Consider the following 17,967-nt stretch of genomic DNA (forward strand, 5'->3'; position numbering starts at 1 on the left):
AAAAGCTGATAAATCCAAGGAACAGCAGAGGGGCAATTGGCAGACCCTACTCTTCATGGTTTCTCAATCTAAAAGCCCCTGAAAGTCCCCTCAGCCTCTCCTTCTCTCTTCCTATCATCTCTATTTGACTTCCTCAGTCCTCCAACATCTCTATGGATAATCCCAGTCAGCCAATCCCTGACTCCATCCTTGATTCAGGGTGGCTTCCTTGGCACATCAGAGTGGCAGTGCAAACAATTCTCTCACAACATACATACCTACACTATACAACCTTAATAATTATACATGTCACTCAGGGTTAGGAATCTTGATACATTGTAAATTATTCATTTATGAAAATTCTTAGGAAAGTCTTATCACAGACAAATACATTTTCCAATTCTTTTCTGTGGCATGTATGCATTGACTATGTGTACAATGTATGGAGGTCAAAGGTCAACTTTGGCTATCTTCCTCTGTCAACTGTATTTATTTTTAGATAGGGTCTCTCGCTGAACTTGCCACACCTGGCTTTTACATCCTCATGCTTGCACAGCACACACTTTACCCGCTGAACCAACTCCCCAGCCTGATAAGTTTTCTTTTCTTCAAGGCTTTAAGATTCTCAGCCTTAGTGTTAGTTCAGTATTCATGGGAACCTATCTTCTTCTTTGGAGAAACTTATTCCATGGCACATTTGGACAGACAGAGAGAAAAGAACAAAATTTACACCATTTAGAATAGTCCAAGTGTGATGCTCCCTATTTTCTGTGTATTTATTTCCTCAGGGCATGACTCTGTAGATTCTGAATAGAGCTCAACTGGCTTGAGATTAGTAATCATCCATGATCATTGTATTAGTTATCTATGGCTACATAACAAATTCCTCTCAAATTTAGCAACTCAAAACAACAAACACTATACACATGGTGGTGGACAACTGTAACCCCAGCATTCAGGAAGCTGAAGCAGGATCAATAATTTTAAGTTGGCTGAGGTTACAAGTTCCAGGTTACCCTGGGCTAAAATATAATCAAATTTTATCCTGTCTCAAAAAATTTTGTTTTCAAATTTAAAAAAAAAAATCCAAAAGGATATATTATGTCTTGTATGTGTTTGCATAACTTTTATTATGTCCCTGTTATGCACCTGAAATTCAAGTGTAGCTTAGCTGAGTACCTCTGAGTACCTCTGCTGGCTTAATGAGTATGCCTGGTTCTGGTTCTTCTATATGTTGCTATCAAGGTGTCTGCTGGGACCACAGTCATCCTCAGTTTCTACCAAAAGACAGCCACTTCCAAATTCAATCATCTGGTTGTTGGGAAGTCTCTGTTTCTTGCTGGCTGTTGGAAGCCACCCTTAGGTATATGCCTCTTCATAGCAAAGCTCAGAATGCAGAAGTTGATTTCATCAGAGCAAGCAAAAAGTGCCAAAGAGAAAATGTGATTTCTTAATCTATATTTTCAGAGAGACTTCTATTTCTTGCTCTTTTCTTTCATTTGCTTTGCTTTCTCTGAGATGCTGGGGACTGAACTAAGGGCCTCATGAATGCTAGAAAACTGATCTGTGGCTGAACTAGTTCCCCAGCACCTTTCTATTAATATTACCTAGTAATATTATTCTATTAATAATACTTAACATATTAAGTAATTCTGTAAGAAGAAAAAAAACTTTAGAGAAACTAAATTTAGTAAAAGTTTTATCATCAGCAGAGACAGAATTCATATAGTGGCAGCACCCTGAATCAATACAAGTTTAGAGAGCTCCACTCAGGAGGGTGGGCAGGCAGTGTTTATAGAAAACATAATAGATCAGAGTAATCCCGATACTTAGGAGGTAGAGGCAGGTGGATCCTTGTGAGTTCGAGGCCAGCCTGGTCTACAGAGCTAGTTCCAGGGCAGCCAAGGCTATACAAAGAACCCCTGTATTGAAAAACAAAATGAAACCAAACCAAAACTAAACAAAACAAAAAAGAAAAAAGAAAAGGAAAAGGGAGTAGATGCATAAAAATAGCTAGATTTGACTACATTTTAGTGTTTGCCTTTTAAAGATATCTAAGCAGGTTGTATCCTATGATTTGCTGAAAGCTAAGCTGCTATAATGGGTGGAGACTCAGTTGCTTATCATAAGAATATATTGTTAAGTTGCAGGTTGTTTCCACATTAAGTTAGGTTACAGTTGGTTATGCACCATGGTGGGTTTGGTCAAATTTAATTTAACAATTCTAAAATATTTTTTAATTCTTAAAGACTGTATTTAATGTGGTCATTGCATACATTCTTGACTGTTGGAAATAAAATCTTGCTATGCTGCCCATGTTGGCCTCCAATGCCTGGGGCCAAGAGATCTTCCTACAAGTATATGGTCTAGATTAGGGTTGTTTTCTGAATGTTTGATTATAGTGTTCTTGTCTTGTTTCATGAGTACAACATTTTTGGTGTGTGTGTGTGTGTGTGTGTGTGTGTGTGTGTGTGTGTCAGAGGCAGTTGCCAGAGATTGAACATAGGACATACTAGGCAAGTACTTTATCCTTGAGCTAAATTTCCAGACCATTATTTTCTCTTAACTCTTTGAGAATGTTGATAATTGAAGTATTTATATCCCCACGAAGATGCATCTATGTTAAAGATCCTGCAGAATGTTTGACTCCAGCATAGTAGAACATGGGGATTATAAAGAGATGGAATGTTGAATGTCCAGAGCCAAAATTATCTTGGGATATCTTTGACCTTTTAGAAAAATATCCATCTATCTTTAGCCCTTGGATATGAACTGACATTCTCATGATTACTTGGCAATGGGCCATTTGGAGTGTATTATTAAGATTAGCAGATCACCACCTTCAGCAACTCTAGATGACACCTGAAAACTATGGGAAAGAGTTCCCTGTCTTGTATATCCCACCTACCTAACATCATCACCAAGTTATTTGTTGAATGCATTGATTTATGCCACCCTTTGCTCCTTCGCTTGTAAATGTTTATGTAAAAGTTTTCATTTCAGGACATGTTGTTCAGGGTAACTGCAATTTGTATTCTTTGGTCATAATCAATCATATTTAGATTATGACTCAGAATAAACAATTTCCTAATTTTCCTTAAAGTTATTTTGTGCTGTCATCAATCACACAAGTGAGTCAGCAGACCAACAATGTCTGTAAGCTGCAAAATGACTGCTGCTTACTACTTGAAAATTGCCCTGAGTCTGGAATCTCCATCTCCCTCTCTGTCTCATGTAGCCGAGGTTAGCCATGTTCTCACTATGTAGCTGAGGATGACCTTAAATTCCTGATCCTCCTGCCTCTGCCTCTCAAGTGATAGACTCTCAGGCATAGCCACCATGCTCAGTTCTCAGGATCTCTTTTGTGGCTGTCCCTAAACAGAAACAAAGAAATTCTGAAAAATATAGTTCAGCCTAACCAAGCTGACCCACTTTAAACTCACCCTCATACTGTCCTTTAAAATGTCTAAAATTATTGACCAAAATATTCAAAAGTGTATTTCATAGAGATTTATTCATCTAACATTTATTGACTCAATATGTTGGCGTCAAAGAATTTATAGTCGTATAGGAAAGGCAGACAGATCAATGGAGAGCAAGACTCCAGACTGGTTCCCAGAGCTGTACATTCTCTGGTTACAAAAATCTATTCCGCAATCTCCATTACTACCACTGGCAGGTCTTTGCAGGTTCTTGCAGGATCTCCATCCTATCCCCACCACAACCTTTATCATCACCAATCTCTGGGTACTAATTTATTTGTTTTTCACCACAACCTTTATCTTGGTTCACAGCAGTCCTTTAGGAAGCTCACAGCTTCTTTCCTATTTTCTCACACCCTATTCCCCAAATAGTTCTTTCGTTTTTTGGTAGTCCTTGTACCTATGACATACTACGTACTAATATGTGTTCTACCACAGAGCTACAGCACCACCCCCATCCTCCAAGCAGCAACAAGCCTTATGTCAATTCCCATCCTTCTTCCTGGCTCTATGGCTCTGTTTTGCTCCTTAATACTTACAACCTGATACAGCCTTTATTTTACCGAATGGCTTTTTTTTTTTTTTGCCTGTCTTTATGCATTACAGTGTAAATGCTATGAGTCAGATTTTTTTTTGTTATGACCACCATTCTCTCTCTAGAGGAAAGTGTCTCAGATATAATATACATTTAACAAACAGTTATAGAGTGAGTGTAAATCACATATTCACTTGAAGGAGGTAAAGTGCAGTACTTGTCTGTAAATGGCTTTATTGAATTAAGAAAGATTAAGAAATTAAGAAATCATAATACGTGTCTGCTAACGAATCTGATTTTGTTGAACTAAGAAAGAGATGGGGCCAGGCTTTGTTGGGCATGCTTGTAATTTCAGCATTTGGGAGGTAGAAGGTTCACAAGGAAGGGATGGGGATGGAGGGAGGGAGAGGGAGAGAAAGAGAAGGAGAGAGAATGAATGCTTAGATGGCATGACTTTAATGGAAACATTTAATTTATATTTTAAAGGAAATGATTCATAGAAACAATCCTGAGGGGTTCTTTTGATTTGTTTTTCTTTTTTTGTTTGTTTGTTTTTTTCCCCCAAGACATGGTCTCTCTGTGTAGCCCTGGCTGTCCTGGAACTCACTCTGTAGACCAGGCTGGCCTCAAAGTCATAGAGATCCACCTGCCTCTGCCTCCCAAGTCCTGGGATTAAAGACATGCACCACCACTGCCCGGCTCATGGAGTTCTTTATTTTACTTTTTCAAGTGGAATATGGAAGAATGCTTATCTTGCTCTTTGGTGTTTTGATAGACCACCACTCCATTTGCTTGAGTTGATTGATGTGAACATTAACATTAACATAACTTTTCAGTTGTACATCATTTTGTATAGTCCAACTATTTCAAGGTTCATAAATAAGCCAAGGCAATAATCTCTGACTACCAAATTGTCTCAAAGTGTAATTTAACAGTCTCTTCCCCAAAACAATTGTAATGTGTTGCTAGCATGCACGTTCAAATTTAGAATTGCTTAGCCCAGATATGCCTAGGATCAACTGATGGGGGCTAGGAGTATGGCTCCATGATAGAGCAGTTGCCTAGATTGTGCAAGGCCCTGAATTCTACCCCAATTGTGCCTTGAAAAAGCAAACAAGCAAAAAACAAGAATACAGGCTAGAGAAATGGCTCTGTGGTTGAGTACTATCTACCCTTCCAAAAAATCTATGTTTGAATCCTTGTATGTACACAGTGGCTCACAACCATTCATAACTCCATTTCCAGGGATCCACTTCTCTCTTCTGGCCTCCATGGGCACCAGGCATGCATGCTGGTGCACAGATGTATGTAGGCAAAACACCCACACACATAAAATAAAGATTGTGGGGCATTTACCCATCAACCCCACAGCTCCCCAGAGTTTTCTTGAGTGTGATCAGCAGGAAATGTTAGATAGAAGGATTTATATTGCGGAGATAAAAAGATAGAAAATAAAGGATAGCCTCAAGAGGGCCTGGAACCTATTCCAACGGGCCCTGACAGTCTCTGCCCCAGGGTATTTATAGAGACGCCAAGGGGTGGAGCAAAAGACCTCCCCCCAGCACAGCCAAGTGCAGACCATCTCGGACACCTGCACTCAGGCCTGTGGTCCTAATCATCCTCTCTATGCAGACATGCTGGGTAAAGCCACGAGGAACCTGAAAACGGGCTCCCACAAAAGATAACCATCTCGAATAAACAAAAATGTGGAGGAGTTTTAAAATTCACCAGATTTTTCTGCACACCCAGAGATTTAGGTATTTTTCATTGTGTCAGAGCCAGTGATATGTGCTCACTCTCCATTTGATTTTCTTTTCTATTACAGTCACACACAGGAAGGTTACAGTCTGCAGATTCCCTTGCTGGAGGTTGCAGCCATGTAATTGGATTTTGTATAATAGTTGTATATGTAATTGGGAGGAAGTCATGTGTTCTGACAGAAATTCAGTCAGAATGGCGGGGCTTTCTGTGACTTGGATGGTTGTAGAGTGCAGTCTCCTGCTGACTGTGCTGATTGTATAATGTGAGAAACAATCTCTGTTACATTAAGACTTTAGAGATATTTTACTGTTTCCTGACACATCTGCCAACTATTGATAAGAACCTGTGACCAAACTGAGAAATCTAGAAATTAAGTTAGATTTATTTTCTTTCCTTTTTTTCTCCCATTTCTAGTGAGGCAGGATTTGAACCCCTGGATACATACACACACCTCTGTCTCACTTGAAATGAGGGAACAAAATTCTTTAAGCTGAAGAAACACAAGGCATGGAATTACAGTCACACAGGTCATTCTGACCTAGCACTGCAGGTAACTGCAGACTCGCTAATATCATAGTGATAATAAATGACCCCAGGGAAAGCATGCCTGTTCCTTTTGATCACAATTCTTGCCTGGAAAGTATGACATAGGTGAACAACTACTAACTATATCCTGTGCTGAGAGGGAGATGTGGCAATGTTAGAGTAGGTGTGACTTGTTGGAGGAAATGTATTACTGAGGTGGGCTCTGATGTCTCAGAAGCTCAAGCTAGGCCTAGTGTGTCTCAGTCTCTTCTTGCTGCCTGCAGATCTAGATTTGGAACTCTAAGCTCCTTCTCCAGCACCATGTCTACCTGAATACTACCATGCTTCCTGTCATGATGATAATGGACTAAACCTGTGAAACTGTAAGCCAGCCCCATTTAAATATTTTCCTTTATAAGAGTTGTTGTAGCGGGAGATCCCAGCTGGATCAAGAACAGAGAGGGAGAACAAGGAATAGGAGACCATGGTAAATGAAGACCACATGAGAAAAGGAAGAAACAAAGTGCTAAAGAGGCCCACAGAAATCCACAAAGATACCCCCACAAAAGACTGCTGGCAATGGCCGAGAGACAGCCGGGACTGACCTACTCTGGTGATGGGATGGCCAAACACCCTAATAGTTGTGCCAGAAACCCCATCCAAGGACTGAGGAATCTAGATGCAGACATCCATGGCTCGGCCCCGAGTGGAGCGCCGGGAGTCTAATTAGTGAGAAAGAAGAGGGTTTATATGAGCAAGAATTGTTGAAACCAAGGTTGGATAAAACACAGGGACAAATAGCCAAACGAATGGAAACACATGAACTATGAGCCAAAGGCTGAGGGGCCCCCAACTGGATCAGGCCCTCTGAATAGGTGAGACAGTTGATTGGCTTGATCTGTTTGGGAGGCATTTAGGCAGTGGTACCAGATCCTGGGCTCATTGCATGAGATAGCTGTTTGAAACCTGGGACTTATGCAGGGACGCTTGGCTCAGTCTGGGAGGAGGGGACTAGACCTGCCTGGACTGAGTCTATCAGGTTGATCGCAGTCCTCGGAGGAGGCTTTGCCCTGGAGGAGGTGAGAATGGGGGTTGGGCTGGGGGAAAGGGGAGGGGGGCAGGAAGGGGGAGAACAAGGGAATCTGTGACTGTTATGTAGAACTGAATTGTAAAATAAAATAAAATTTAAAAAAAAAGAGTTGCTGTGGTCTTGATGTCTCTTCACAGCAATAGAAACCCTAACTGAGACAGCTATTCTTGTCAGCCAGTGCAGTTCCAACAACTAACTGCTTGCTGTTTTGCCAATATTTTGGTTTTTGAGATGGTGTCAGTGTCTTGCTATGGGCTCAAGAGATTTTATTGCCTCAGTCTTCTAAGTGTTGGGACCATAGGCTCATGTCTCTGTTCCAAACTGTTTTGTTAGGTCGTTGAGATAGGGCCTTGTGGAATCCAGGATGGCTTCAAACTCACTATGTAGCTGAGGACAACCTTGAACTCCTCAGCCTCCTGCCTCTGCCTTCCAAGTTCTGGAATTATAAGTGTGGACACTACAACAGACTTAACTTTCTTTGGCTCTTGTCTCTCAATCAAACACCTTTTTCTTCCTGTCAGGAAAACCACATCCTGTCCCACAGGAAAAGGGTCATCTGGCTCCCTGTCAGAGACAAGGATGTGCTACCTGGATCTCTTAAGGAAGGATCTGCTACATAGCCACAGGGAGCACAGTCAGCAGGTGAGCATTTCTGGTCCTTAGAGGCTGCCTCATCTGTAAAGAGGAGCTACATGCATTGTTGGAGGTCAGGCCTTTCTGGGGCATTCACTGTCCAATGACTATCATGAGGAAGAGATATAGAAGCTCTGCTATTTGGGCCTGTGGTAGTTTGAAAGAAAATGGCTCTCAAACAGAGCGGCACTATTAGGAGGTGTGGCTTTGTTGGAGTAGGTGTGGTCTTGTTGGAGAAAGTGTGTCCCTGTGGGGTTGAGCTTTGAGGCTATGCTCCAGCTATACCCAGTGTCACACACCATTTCCTGTTGCCTGCAAGATGTGGGACTCTCAGCTACCTCTCCAGCACCTTGTCTGTCTGCACACTACCATGTCCTGCAGTGATGATAATGGACTGAACCTCTGAACTGTAAGCAAGCCACCCCAATTAAATGTTTTTCTTTATAGGAGTTGCCATGGTCGTGATTTCTCTCCACAGCAATAGAAACCCTAAATAAGACAGAACCTAATAAAGAACAGCTCAGATGGGCAACATGATATTCTGAGATTCCTGTTGGATTGAGCTAACTAGTCTGTATTGAGCCTGCATGGTAATTCATCCCTCTGTCTTTCCCATTCCTTTCAAGCATGTTTACCCCCAGTAAGTACTGTGGACTTCAGACTCTATCACAGTATCTGTTTCCCAAGAGCCAAGGCACTTTGGTTTCTGAACTTATCTTCTTCTTAGCCCTCAGCATTCTTTTATTGCCTCTGATTACCAACACCCAGGGATTTCACAACCACAGTACAGGCATCAAGGAAGAAGTACAAAGCATTCCAAAAAAAGACACTACTAGGCCACATCACAGATGGTTTACTCATGGAGACCTGGATGTTGAACATCTAAATAAAAATTGGCAGGCCCCACATAGCAACTCTCCCTAAGATGCCCATGATGGGCCTAAAGTTCCTCTCCTGGGCCACCAGAAGTGTTGCCAGATGACCCACTGCCATGGAATTATGCCTGTAAGGTGTTGCCACAGAAGTTTCTTGTCTTCTAGTCTCAAAACACTAGTCCTTTCCAGGAGTTCTTTTCCAGTAGCTTCAATCTGTTCAGCAATGAAGGGGTCAAAGAAGGCCTTTCCTGAGAAGTCTGTTACCAAAGTTAACTTCTCAGATGCCTTGAAATGTGGCATAGCCATGTTGCTGGGGGCTGATCAAAAAAGACTCCAGAGTCATCAATGTTGCCAAACTCAGGACAGTTTACAATGAAGAATTCCCTGAACAGAAGAGGAACAGGCTAGATGATGACACCGAAGCATGTAGAGTTGTATTCAATAACTTTCAGTGTGATGACCTTGGATTTACAGGGTGTTTCACCTTAAAGGGGCTGGGAGGGCTTCAATTCTGATAGCCATGTTGTCAAACTGTCCAATGAAAAATAACACACAGAAATCCCAGTCTCAAAACAATGGTTTCCTTTTAATAGAATATGTGGAAAATTTTGCATTACAAGGGAATTATCCAATGCATCTGTGTGACTAGCCAAAAAGCAGTGCTCATATAGGATGCAGATATCACTGTAGAGCTAGACACTGAGAAGAGCAAGGCATTTTTAAGCAAACTTTTAGCAAATCATTAAGCTCAGCCTGTTACTTGTTGGCAATGTTGTGTGGAAGCTTCTGCTTGCCGGGTGTAGTGGTGCACACCTTTAATCCCTGTTGAGTTTGAGGCCTGATTGTGATTTCCCCTCCCTCTATTCCACCCAGCTCTTCCCCACCTCCCCTTCTGTTCAGATCCACCCCCTTTCTGTGTCTCATTAGAAAATGGGCTTCTAAGGGATAATAAAAATGTAAAGTATAATAAGATAAAATAAAAACTAGGCTTCTTGAATGTTCTGGGGAGTCTTTAGTCATCACTGGTCATAGAGAGCACAGGGATGGCTGCTGAGTGTATGCAGATACAGTTATACTATTGTCCAAATGAACTACCTGCTATGTAGCGCCATCCTCCGTAACCTAATCATATTTCCCAGTCATTCATTCATTCATTCATTCATTCATTCATTCATCAGATATGAGGCAGAGTCTCCCTATGTAGGCCAAGTGCTGAAATTACAGGTGTGTAGCACCACAGCTGACTCTACTCCTCTCTGTTAAACGATGACATCGGTTTCTAATAGAGGTCCCATAATCCAAACACATAGTGAGGGAAAACAAGAGGTCCCCAGTTAGTGATGGGATATCTCCTCTTTTTGAGAAACAGTGTGAAATGTAGTTTTATTATGTTATTTGAGGATCATACAGTTGCTATGACACATATTTCTACTATAATTCAATAATGCAATTCTGATATACAAAAGAAAATTAAATAGATGGAAGTAAAAAAATGTAAAGTGTAAGTAGCATTATGCTAGAAACTTATAAATTACATTCAAAATTCATAGTTGTGTTAAGTATTGATAATGTGTAATGGAACTGTGAGACTGGCAAAAATATATGAAGTTTTAAATGTAAGTCAAAATTTAGCAACTTATGTTAAAAGGCTGAGGCAGGATGACTGCTGTGAGTTTGAGGTCAGCCTGCCTGTATAGTGAGTTTCAGGCCAGCCTGAATGAAGTACAATATGAGGTTCTGTCTTAATTTCTTTTTCTGTTGCTCTGATGAAATACTTGGACAAAAGAAACTTAGTGGAGAAAAGGTTTGTTCCAATGTGTAGTTCAAGATACAGTCCATTATGGCAGGGAAGTAATGGTAGCAGGAGCTTGAAGCAGCTCGTTACATTGAGTCTGCAGTTAGAAGAAGAGAACAAAGAATGACATGTGTTAGTGTTCTCTTGGCTTTCTCCATTATGTATAGTATAGATCTAGGACTCTCTAGAGTCCCTGTCTAGGAAATGGCCCACCTACAATGCTACATCAATTATTAGAATCTAGATAATGACAGACATTTTCAGAGACTTAGTTCAATTTAGATAATCCCTCACGCATGTGTCCAGAGGCCCATTTTCCAGGTGATTCTAGATTCTGCCAAGTTGACAACACAAAAATTATCGCAATCTCAAAAAAAAAAAAAAATCATGGCAAGCAAGATAGCTCAGCTGATAAAGGAATTCACTGCCTTACAACCTGAGTTTGATTCCTGGAACTCAATTGGTAGGAGAGACAAATTCATGTAAGTTGTTCTCTGACCTACACACACATGCTATGCTATACATGTGCCCACCCCATAAATAAAATGTAACAAAAAAAGACATGGCTAAAGACAGAATAAATGGATTGTATGGTATGGTAGAAGAGAATGCTATTATGCAAAAAAAAAAAAAAAAAAAAAAAGATAAAATCATGTGGCCCATAAGTTGGTCACCCATTGGTGAGGTCTAGTAGACTGTAATTCTAGACTTGCAACTGCCAGCCCCCAAATGATTTAAGTTCATAACCATTCAGCTGGCCTAGTTAAGGTATCTGTACAGGTGTACTTGTGCCTGGATTTCCCCAGCATAGCAACTGTGTATCATTGGTTCCTGGAATCTCCTATTTGTGCAGTGAAATGCCATGACACATCCTGTTTTCTAACTATATCATATATGTAGTATAGCATACAAGAAAGTAATTGGGAGAAGGGTGCTTGGGAAGGGGGAGTTAGGTTTGCAGTTCTTCTACTCTGATTATATACTACTCTAAGTTAATTATACTACCCTCTCTCCTTCCTTTTGCTTTTCAGTCTGTGTTCTAAATGTATTTAACAAACTATGTATGATTCAAGAATCATAATTTGATCTTTAAACCTTCCTGTTTCATAACCTGTGGGATATCTCATTGAATAGCTTTGCATAAAATTGGCTTTGTATGTGATAGGGTACCATTCTTTTGTCTTTCTACTGTTACTAGAAATCAGAAGAGACCCCCACCAGTAATTTCTCTGCTTTATAAGAAAACATACTGCTTTTTTTTACTTCAATGATTATGATGATTTTAAAATAAGTTCAAAACTCCTTTGATGCTCCTCATTTTGATATACAAGGGCTAATTTCCTTCTTTTTGAGCAAGGTGAAAGTGCTGATATGTAACTTCTAAGACTAAGTCATATTAGCACTGTGGCTTCTTCCTTCATATTGTATGGCATCATTTCCCCCAGGCCTATTCTGTAAATACAATAGCCATAGTTTCAGTTTTGAATGAGCTAGTTAAGTATATAGTAAAAGAATAAACAGCAGGAGATAGATAGATGCATACATACATGCATAGGTAGGTAGGTAGATAGCAAAACATTATTACGCTTGTGCTCAAAACATCTGGCAGAAATCAAGTGGGGAAGCCCTGCTGAGACTGTCAACTGGAGTTTCTAATAAAGAGAGTACTAGGCATAGCAGTGTCCCCATGGGTGAGGCTTGCAAGTAAAAGAACAAAATAGCAACAGATGGAGATAATATCATCAAGCCAGGCAGTTGTAGTACAGGCCTTTAATCCCAGCACTTGGAAGGCAGAGGCAAAGAGGCAGAGACAGGCAGATCTCCAAGTTCAAGGCCAGCCTGGTCTATAGTACAAGTTCCAGCTAGGGCTACACAGAGAAATCCTCTCGAAAACAAAACAACAACAACAAAGATAATATCATCAAATAAGGCACTCAATGCCCAGTAGAAACCAATTGAGTAAGTTGAGGCAGCCAGCTGGAGTTACAAACATTCTCTTGATTCCATAATGAGCTTCCCATGACTGCTCTCCCAGATTCTCTTTCCCATTATATCATGGGATAAACAATAAATAATAACATTTGTTGGAAATGGTTTACCTTCTAGCTGTTTTCAAGGACACAATGCTTTTATTCTAGGGCTCTTTTGTGGTTCTCTCCTTTCTGTGTCATAGTTAGGGGGCCATCCTTTCCCCAGTCAAGGGGCCTTGGAGGATACTCTGAAGCAAACATATTTGGATCTGCAATGGGGGGAGAGAGGGCAGCCCACTTCCAGAGCCAACTTCCCAGTGAGCTCAAATAGCACATGACAATTTAACAGTATAATGCACATTACAAGGAGGAAAGCACCTGCCATGTCAGAACACTCAAGCGGCCCTATGGAACGACCAATCTGGTAAGGAATTTAATAAGACCTTCAGATGGCAGCCATGTGAGTGAGCTTGAACTTGGATCATCCATCTCCAGCTAATCATTCAGATGACGATCAACTTGGCCAACACTGACTATACCCTCATAGAAAACTGTGAATCATAGAAAACTACTCATGAAGCTATTATACATTTAATCTAGAATACTATTAGTTAAATCATTGCTTGGGACTATTACATTGAACTTAGCAATAGGTAATGATTTCAATGCTCTGCCATGATGGGAAGGGAGGACTAAAGTTTTATTCCCATACTCCTAGGAAAGGGGTCCTTTAATTTTTTGAAAAAAAAATCTAACTTTATCTTGTGGCATATAAAGAACAAACAAACCCAGTTTCAGAAAATATAGCATAAACATTTCTATTATTGGAAGAATTATAACATTGAAATTGCTTAATATTTTTTAAGGCTGTGCCACCTTCGTGATACTAAAAACAGCCTGGAATAATTCACTTTGATCTTTCTGCGTTTGAATCATAATGGATAGCTTCAAGGGAGTCAATATCTTATAAGAAGCAAAGCAAGCAAGCACACAAAAACAAAAACAAAAGGCCTCACATGGATTTAATAATGCCTTATTGTAAATCCTTTAACTTGTATTCAGGATGCTGCAATTTAAACTGACTTCTCTTTTCTATTGAGAAAAATATATCTACTTAATTTACCGTTAGGCTTCAGCCAAGTTTCAGGAAACCCTAACAGTTTAAGGCTTGCGGCAGCACTGTGAATCACAATGCTGCGGCAGAGCTATTAAGAAACACACTTGAGTAAATGCCCTTTCCATTGCTCAGGCCTGTCTTGTGGCCATGCTAAGATCACGTATTCCTGATAAAAGACCTCTCTTTGTTAGATGGGACAAATATTTAAGCTCTTAGCAAGTTTTTCAGTTTTACCTGTTGAAGATAAGCTGAAAAAGGGATAGGTGTGTGGTTTGATTTTCTCTACTAGCACACCTATGGCAGGCAAGTAGTCATGTAGAAAGTGGGACATCAATATTAAAACAGGAAAGAAACCAGGTGACTGAGAAAGACTGTAAACCCATTGTTACAGGTAACAAACAGAGAATGCTTGAGATAGACCTGTGATATAGAAATGGGAGGGTCTGGAGTTATGAAAATTGTTATGAACCTGGTGGCCCAGCACTTTCTGATTGGATGCTTATCTCCAGCTCACTAACATGTTCCCATTCTCTGTCATGTTTTTCCCTTCTTGATAAACAATCTCTATTTTTATTTCTTTTTTTTTTTTTTTTTTTTTTTTTCACAACATGGTTTTGGTTTAAGAGCAGCTTAAAAATGAACAAAAAGGAAACCTCTCATGCAGACACGTCAGGCGGCATAAAACGATAGGCAATGTCATCCGGAGCATCATTAGCCATTCATTCTCTCTTTCTGCACAGGAATGGCCGCCCTGCAGGGGCAGCCTCTGCTTTCAGCCAAGTCTCCGACTGCAAGCTCCCAGCCAAAGCCCCTTCTCCCATGCTGCAGGTCGGCCCCCCCTGGAGCGAACCTTAGCTCGGAAGAGAATGACCAAACTCGAGTGAGTGCTTTGGTACAGCACTTAGTACTGTCGTCAACCCCTTCCCAACCAGGTGGGACATGAGATGTCATCTGATTGGAATACGAAAATTAAAGCATTTCTCTAATAACATAGTACCACTGATGGACGTCTCCATAGATTTTCTAGTCCCAATGTATGTGAATATATATATATATATATTATAGAAGAGTGTATAATATATATATAATAATTTCTATATATTTTATATAAATTACATATATATATCTATATATAAATAAGATACTTTCTGTCGCCATTACGTTGCGCCGTTCCGAGCTGCAAGGCAGCCGTCCAGGGTGGAAGTGCCCAGGAGCACCTCCCCACGCGGGCTGTCTCGCTCACTTCACAAGCTGTGCAGTTGTCCAGAGTCTGTCTTTCCATCAGTCCTCCGGTCCTCTCCTCGCTTCGCTTCGCTTCTGCTGGGTGGTTATGAAAAGAACGCTGATGGATTTGCACCTGTGCTAGCGCTTGGGAAAGGTCCATGCAGGAATGGGCACAGTCACATGATGGGTGAGATGGCATCATCCCAAAAAATAAACTAGAACCAAACAAAAAGCTTTTAAAAAAGAACAGGACTAGAAAACTCAATTTTTGACATATCTAAAAAGGGGGACAAGAACAGTAGTCATTTGGTGTCCCCATGGGGACAGGAAGGAGGAGGAAGGAGGGAAGAGGGACTTGGTTTCTTCTGTTCACAAGAGAATGGTTGGAGGGGATTCTTCAGAGTTTTTCAGGGGATGGGACCCAAATGTAGTGCCCAGACTGGTCCTCGATGATTTGTTTGATCTTGTTATAAATCTCTTCCAGTGAGTCACCCTGTACAATGGCTGTAAAGTACTCTCCAAACTCTTGCTCCAGTTTCATGGCTTTGTCAAAGATCTTATTTGCCTGTTCATATGTCTGCCGTCGGTTCATTTCCATAAGTGCTTCAATGGACTTGGGCTTGATGAAGACGGCAATGGGGTAAAGTTGTGCTTGCTGCAGTCTCTTTATAGCGTTGCCGGACACGTCTAAGATGCAGTGCTTGCCCCTCTCTGCAACTGCCCGCACTGACTGGATGCTGGTCCCGTAGAGGTTATCGTTGAACTGGCCCGCCTCGATGAACTTGTTGTCCTGGATGTCCTTCTCCATCTGGTCCCGGGAAACCACGAAGTGGTAATCCTGCCCGTCGACTTCATTGTCACGCCGAGGCCGGGTGGTGTGTTGTACACAGGATCCAAATTTATGTGGAAACTCAGAGATCAGGTCATCATTGACTCGGTCCTTCATTGGGCCCAAGATGATCACGGGCCTGGCATAGTGAATTTCTTGCCGTGTCACTGGCTCATATGACAAGATAGCATCCTCTTGTCCTTTGGAACTGCTCTCGCTGTCACTGGTGTTGGAGGTCACTCCCTGTTCCTGTATGCTGTTCTCCTGGGCCATGTTTTCTTTGCTCTTGTAAAATGGAAACTTTCGAGAGAGGCGAAAACTCTTTTTACGTTTCGTTTTGACCGACCGGTTAGACTCAATCATCCCTGTCCTGGCATGGAACTTCACAGTTTTCAATCGAGCTCGCTCTTTCTTTTCAACCCTCTTTTTACTAGGGATCACACCAATCTGCTCACTTTCTCCATGGGGAGTCACCAGCCTGGCTTGCCACCACTCATCATCAGAGGCATTAATGACGTGCAGAATGTCACCATAAGAGAAACTGAGTCCTTGACTTGGCAGGCAGCTGTCCCGAGTCCGATCATAATCAAACAGGGCCCTGACATACAAGGACCTCTTCTCGCTGGTTCGGAGAGACCCAGACCCAGAACTCATGCTGCTGTTCATCATTTGTTCTCGCAAGTCATGTATCTTGGATTCAAAGCGACTGTACTCTGGCGCCCAGTCGGAGTTCAGGTCTAGTGTCGAGAAAGCGCCGGCTCCGGCCGGTCCCTCTGTCCCGCGCGGGAGACCACGGACACAAAGCGGGGCGCGCGGGAGGAGGGCAGGGGGAGGGGATGGAGGAGGAGACGCCATCTATTTTTATTTCTAATTGTGTGTCCCTGTTTTTTTTTTCTTTGCTGTAGGATACAAGAACCTGGAGACTCAAATGACTGCACTCTTAACCTTGATCATGTGGCCATGATAACACATGGCCGCAAAAAACATAAGCAAGTTTTAGAACCAGAGAGACATGGTTTAAATTCTGATTATTATTCTGTTGCTTACTAGGCATATGACTCAGCACAGCACATACTGTCTTAGAGCCTCATATTGTCATCTCTAAAATGAAGATACTGAATTTGTCCTACAGTGGTCCTTGATAAGAACTCAGTGAAATAATGTATGCTACAAACCTGTTATATGGTAGACACATTTTTCCTACTTTTATCCATTCATGCTTCTGACCCTTTCATACTTAATAACATTTGGCAGTGCCTATCTAGTGCCTGTTAGTGAGTATTTACTAAATTTTATCCTGCCAACCGTGTGTGTGTGTGTGTGTGTGTGTGTGTGTGTGTGTGTGTATAATTATACTGCCTGATCTATTACAGAACAAATTGATTCTGACAGAGAATCATGGCAGCAGAGATAATTGTTTCCTTTGGAAACTGTTTCATGCCTTTCTTCTTTCCTGTCACTCAACCTATCTTTAGAAACACAGTTTGGAACAATACTCATGAGTTCTTTAACATTGTTATCTGAATACCAGAAACAGTGGTTTTAGTGAAATTGTAAGTAAATTCGATTTAGCATCTATTCTTTGTATTTTATTTTCTTTATTTTGAGATAGTGTCTTTCTATGTTCAATGCTGTTTTTGAACTCATATATAACCCGGGATAGTCTTGAACTATAAAAGTGGGCAATTCTCCTGCCTTAGTCCCTGAGTAATAGTATTATAGGAAAGCACCATTATACTTGGCTTGCTACTTATTCTTGAAACAAATTGCAGTGTCTGTGTGTCTCAAGTTTTTCTCCTTGAACAGTGAGTCTCAAATGACATTAAAACCCTGAAGGACTTGCCATAAAGGTAGATGCTAGAGCCCTATGTCCTTCCAATTAGATTCAGTAGATCTGGGATGCAGGCAGGTTTCTGTATCTTAGAAAAATCTAAGAGGGATTCTAATGAACATCAATGTTTGAAAATCAAAGACATAAACCTTTATTTAATTAATTGTGATTGTGGGGGACTAGAGAGACAGCTTAGCAGTTAAGAGCACTGGCTGCTATTGCAGAGGACCTGGGTTCAATTCCCAGCATCCACATGGTGGCTCACAACCATTTATATACCCAGGCCCAGAGGATCCAATGCCCTCATCAGGCATTGCAGGC

General features: G+C 41.2%; 1 protein-coding gene across 1 annotated transcript; it reads right to left on the bottom strand.

Moving 5' to 3' along the window:
• Nucleotides 1–15,247: 15,247 nt before the first annotated feature.
• LOC114697632 (disks large homolog 3-like) lies at nt 15,248–16,660 on the bottom strand. Its single transcript, XM_037199044.1, has one exon. It carries the CDS (start codon nt 16,482–16,484, stop codon nt 15,384–15,386), a length of 1,101 nt encoding a protein of 366 aa, XP_037054939.1. The 5' UTR covers nt 16,485–16,660; the 3' UTR covers nt 15,248–15,383.
• Nucleotides 16,661–17,967: the final 1,307 nt, after the last annotated feature.

Source organism: Peromyscus leucopus, chromosome X (assembly GCF_004664715.2).
Source record: "Peromyscus leucopus breed LL Stock chromosome X, UCI_PerLeu_2.1, whole genome shotgun sequence".
Taxonomy (NCBI): domain Eukaryota; kingdom Metazoa; phylum Chordata; class Mammalia; order Rodentia; family Cricetidae; genus Peromyscus; species Peromyscus leucopus.

Excerpts from the sequence above, each read along its gene's own strand:
- LOC114697632 (XM_037199044.1), bottom strand. The coding sequence starts at position 16,484 with ATGATGAACAGCAGCATGAGTTCTGGGTCTGGGTCTCTCCGAACCAGC.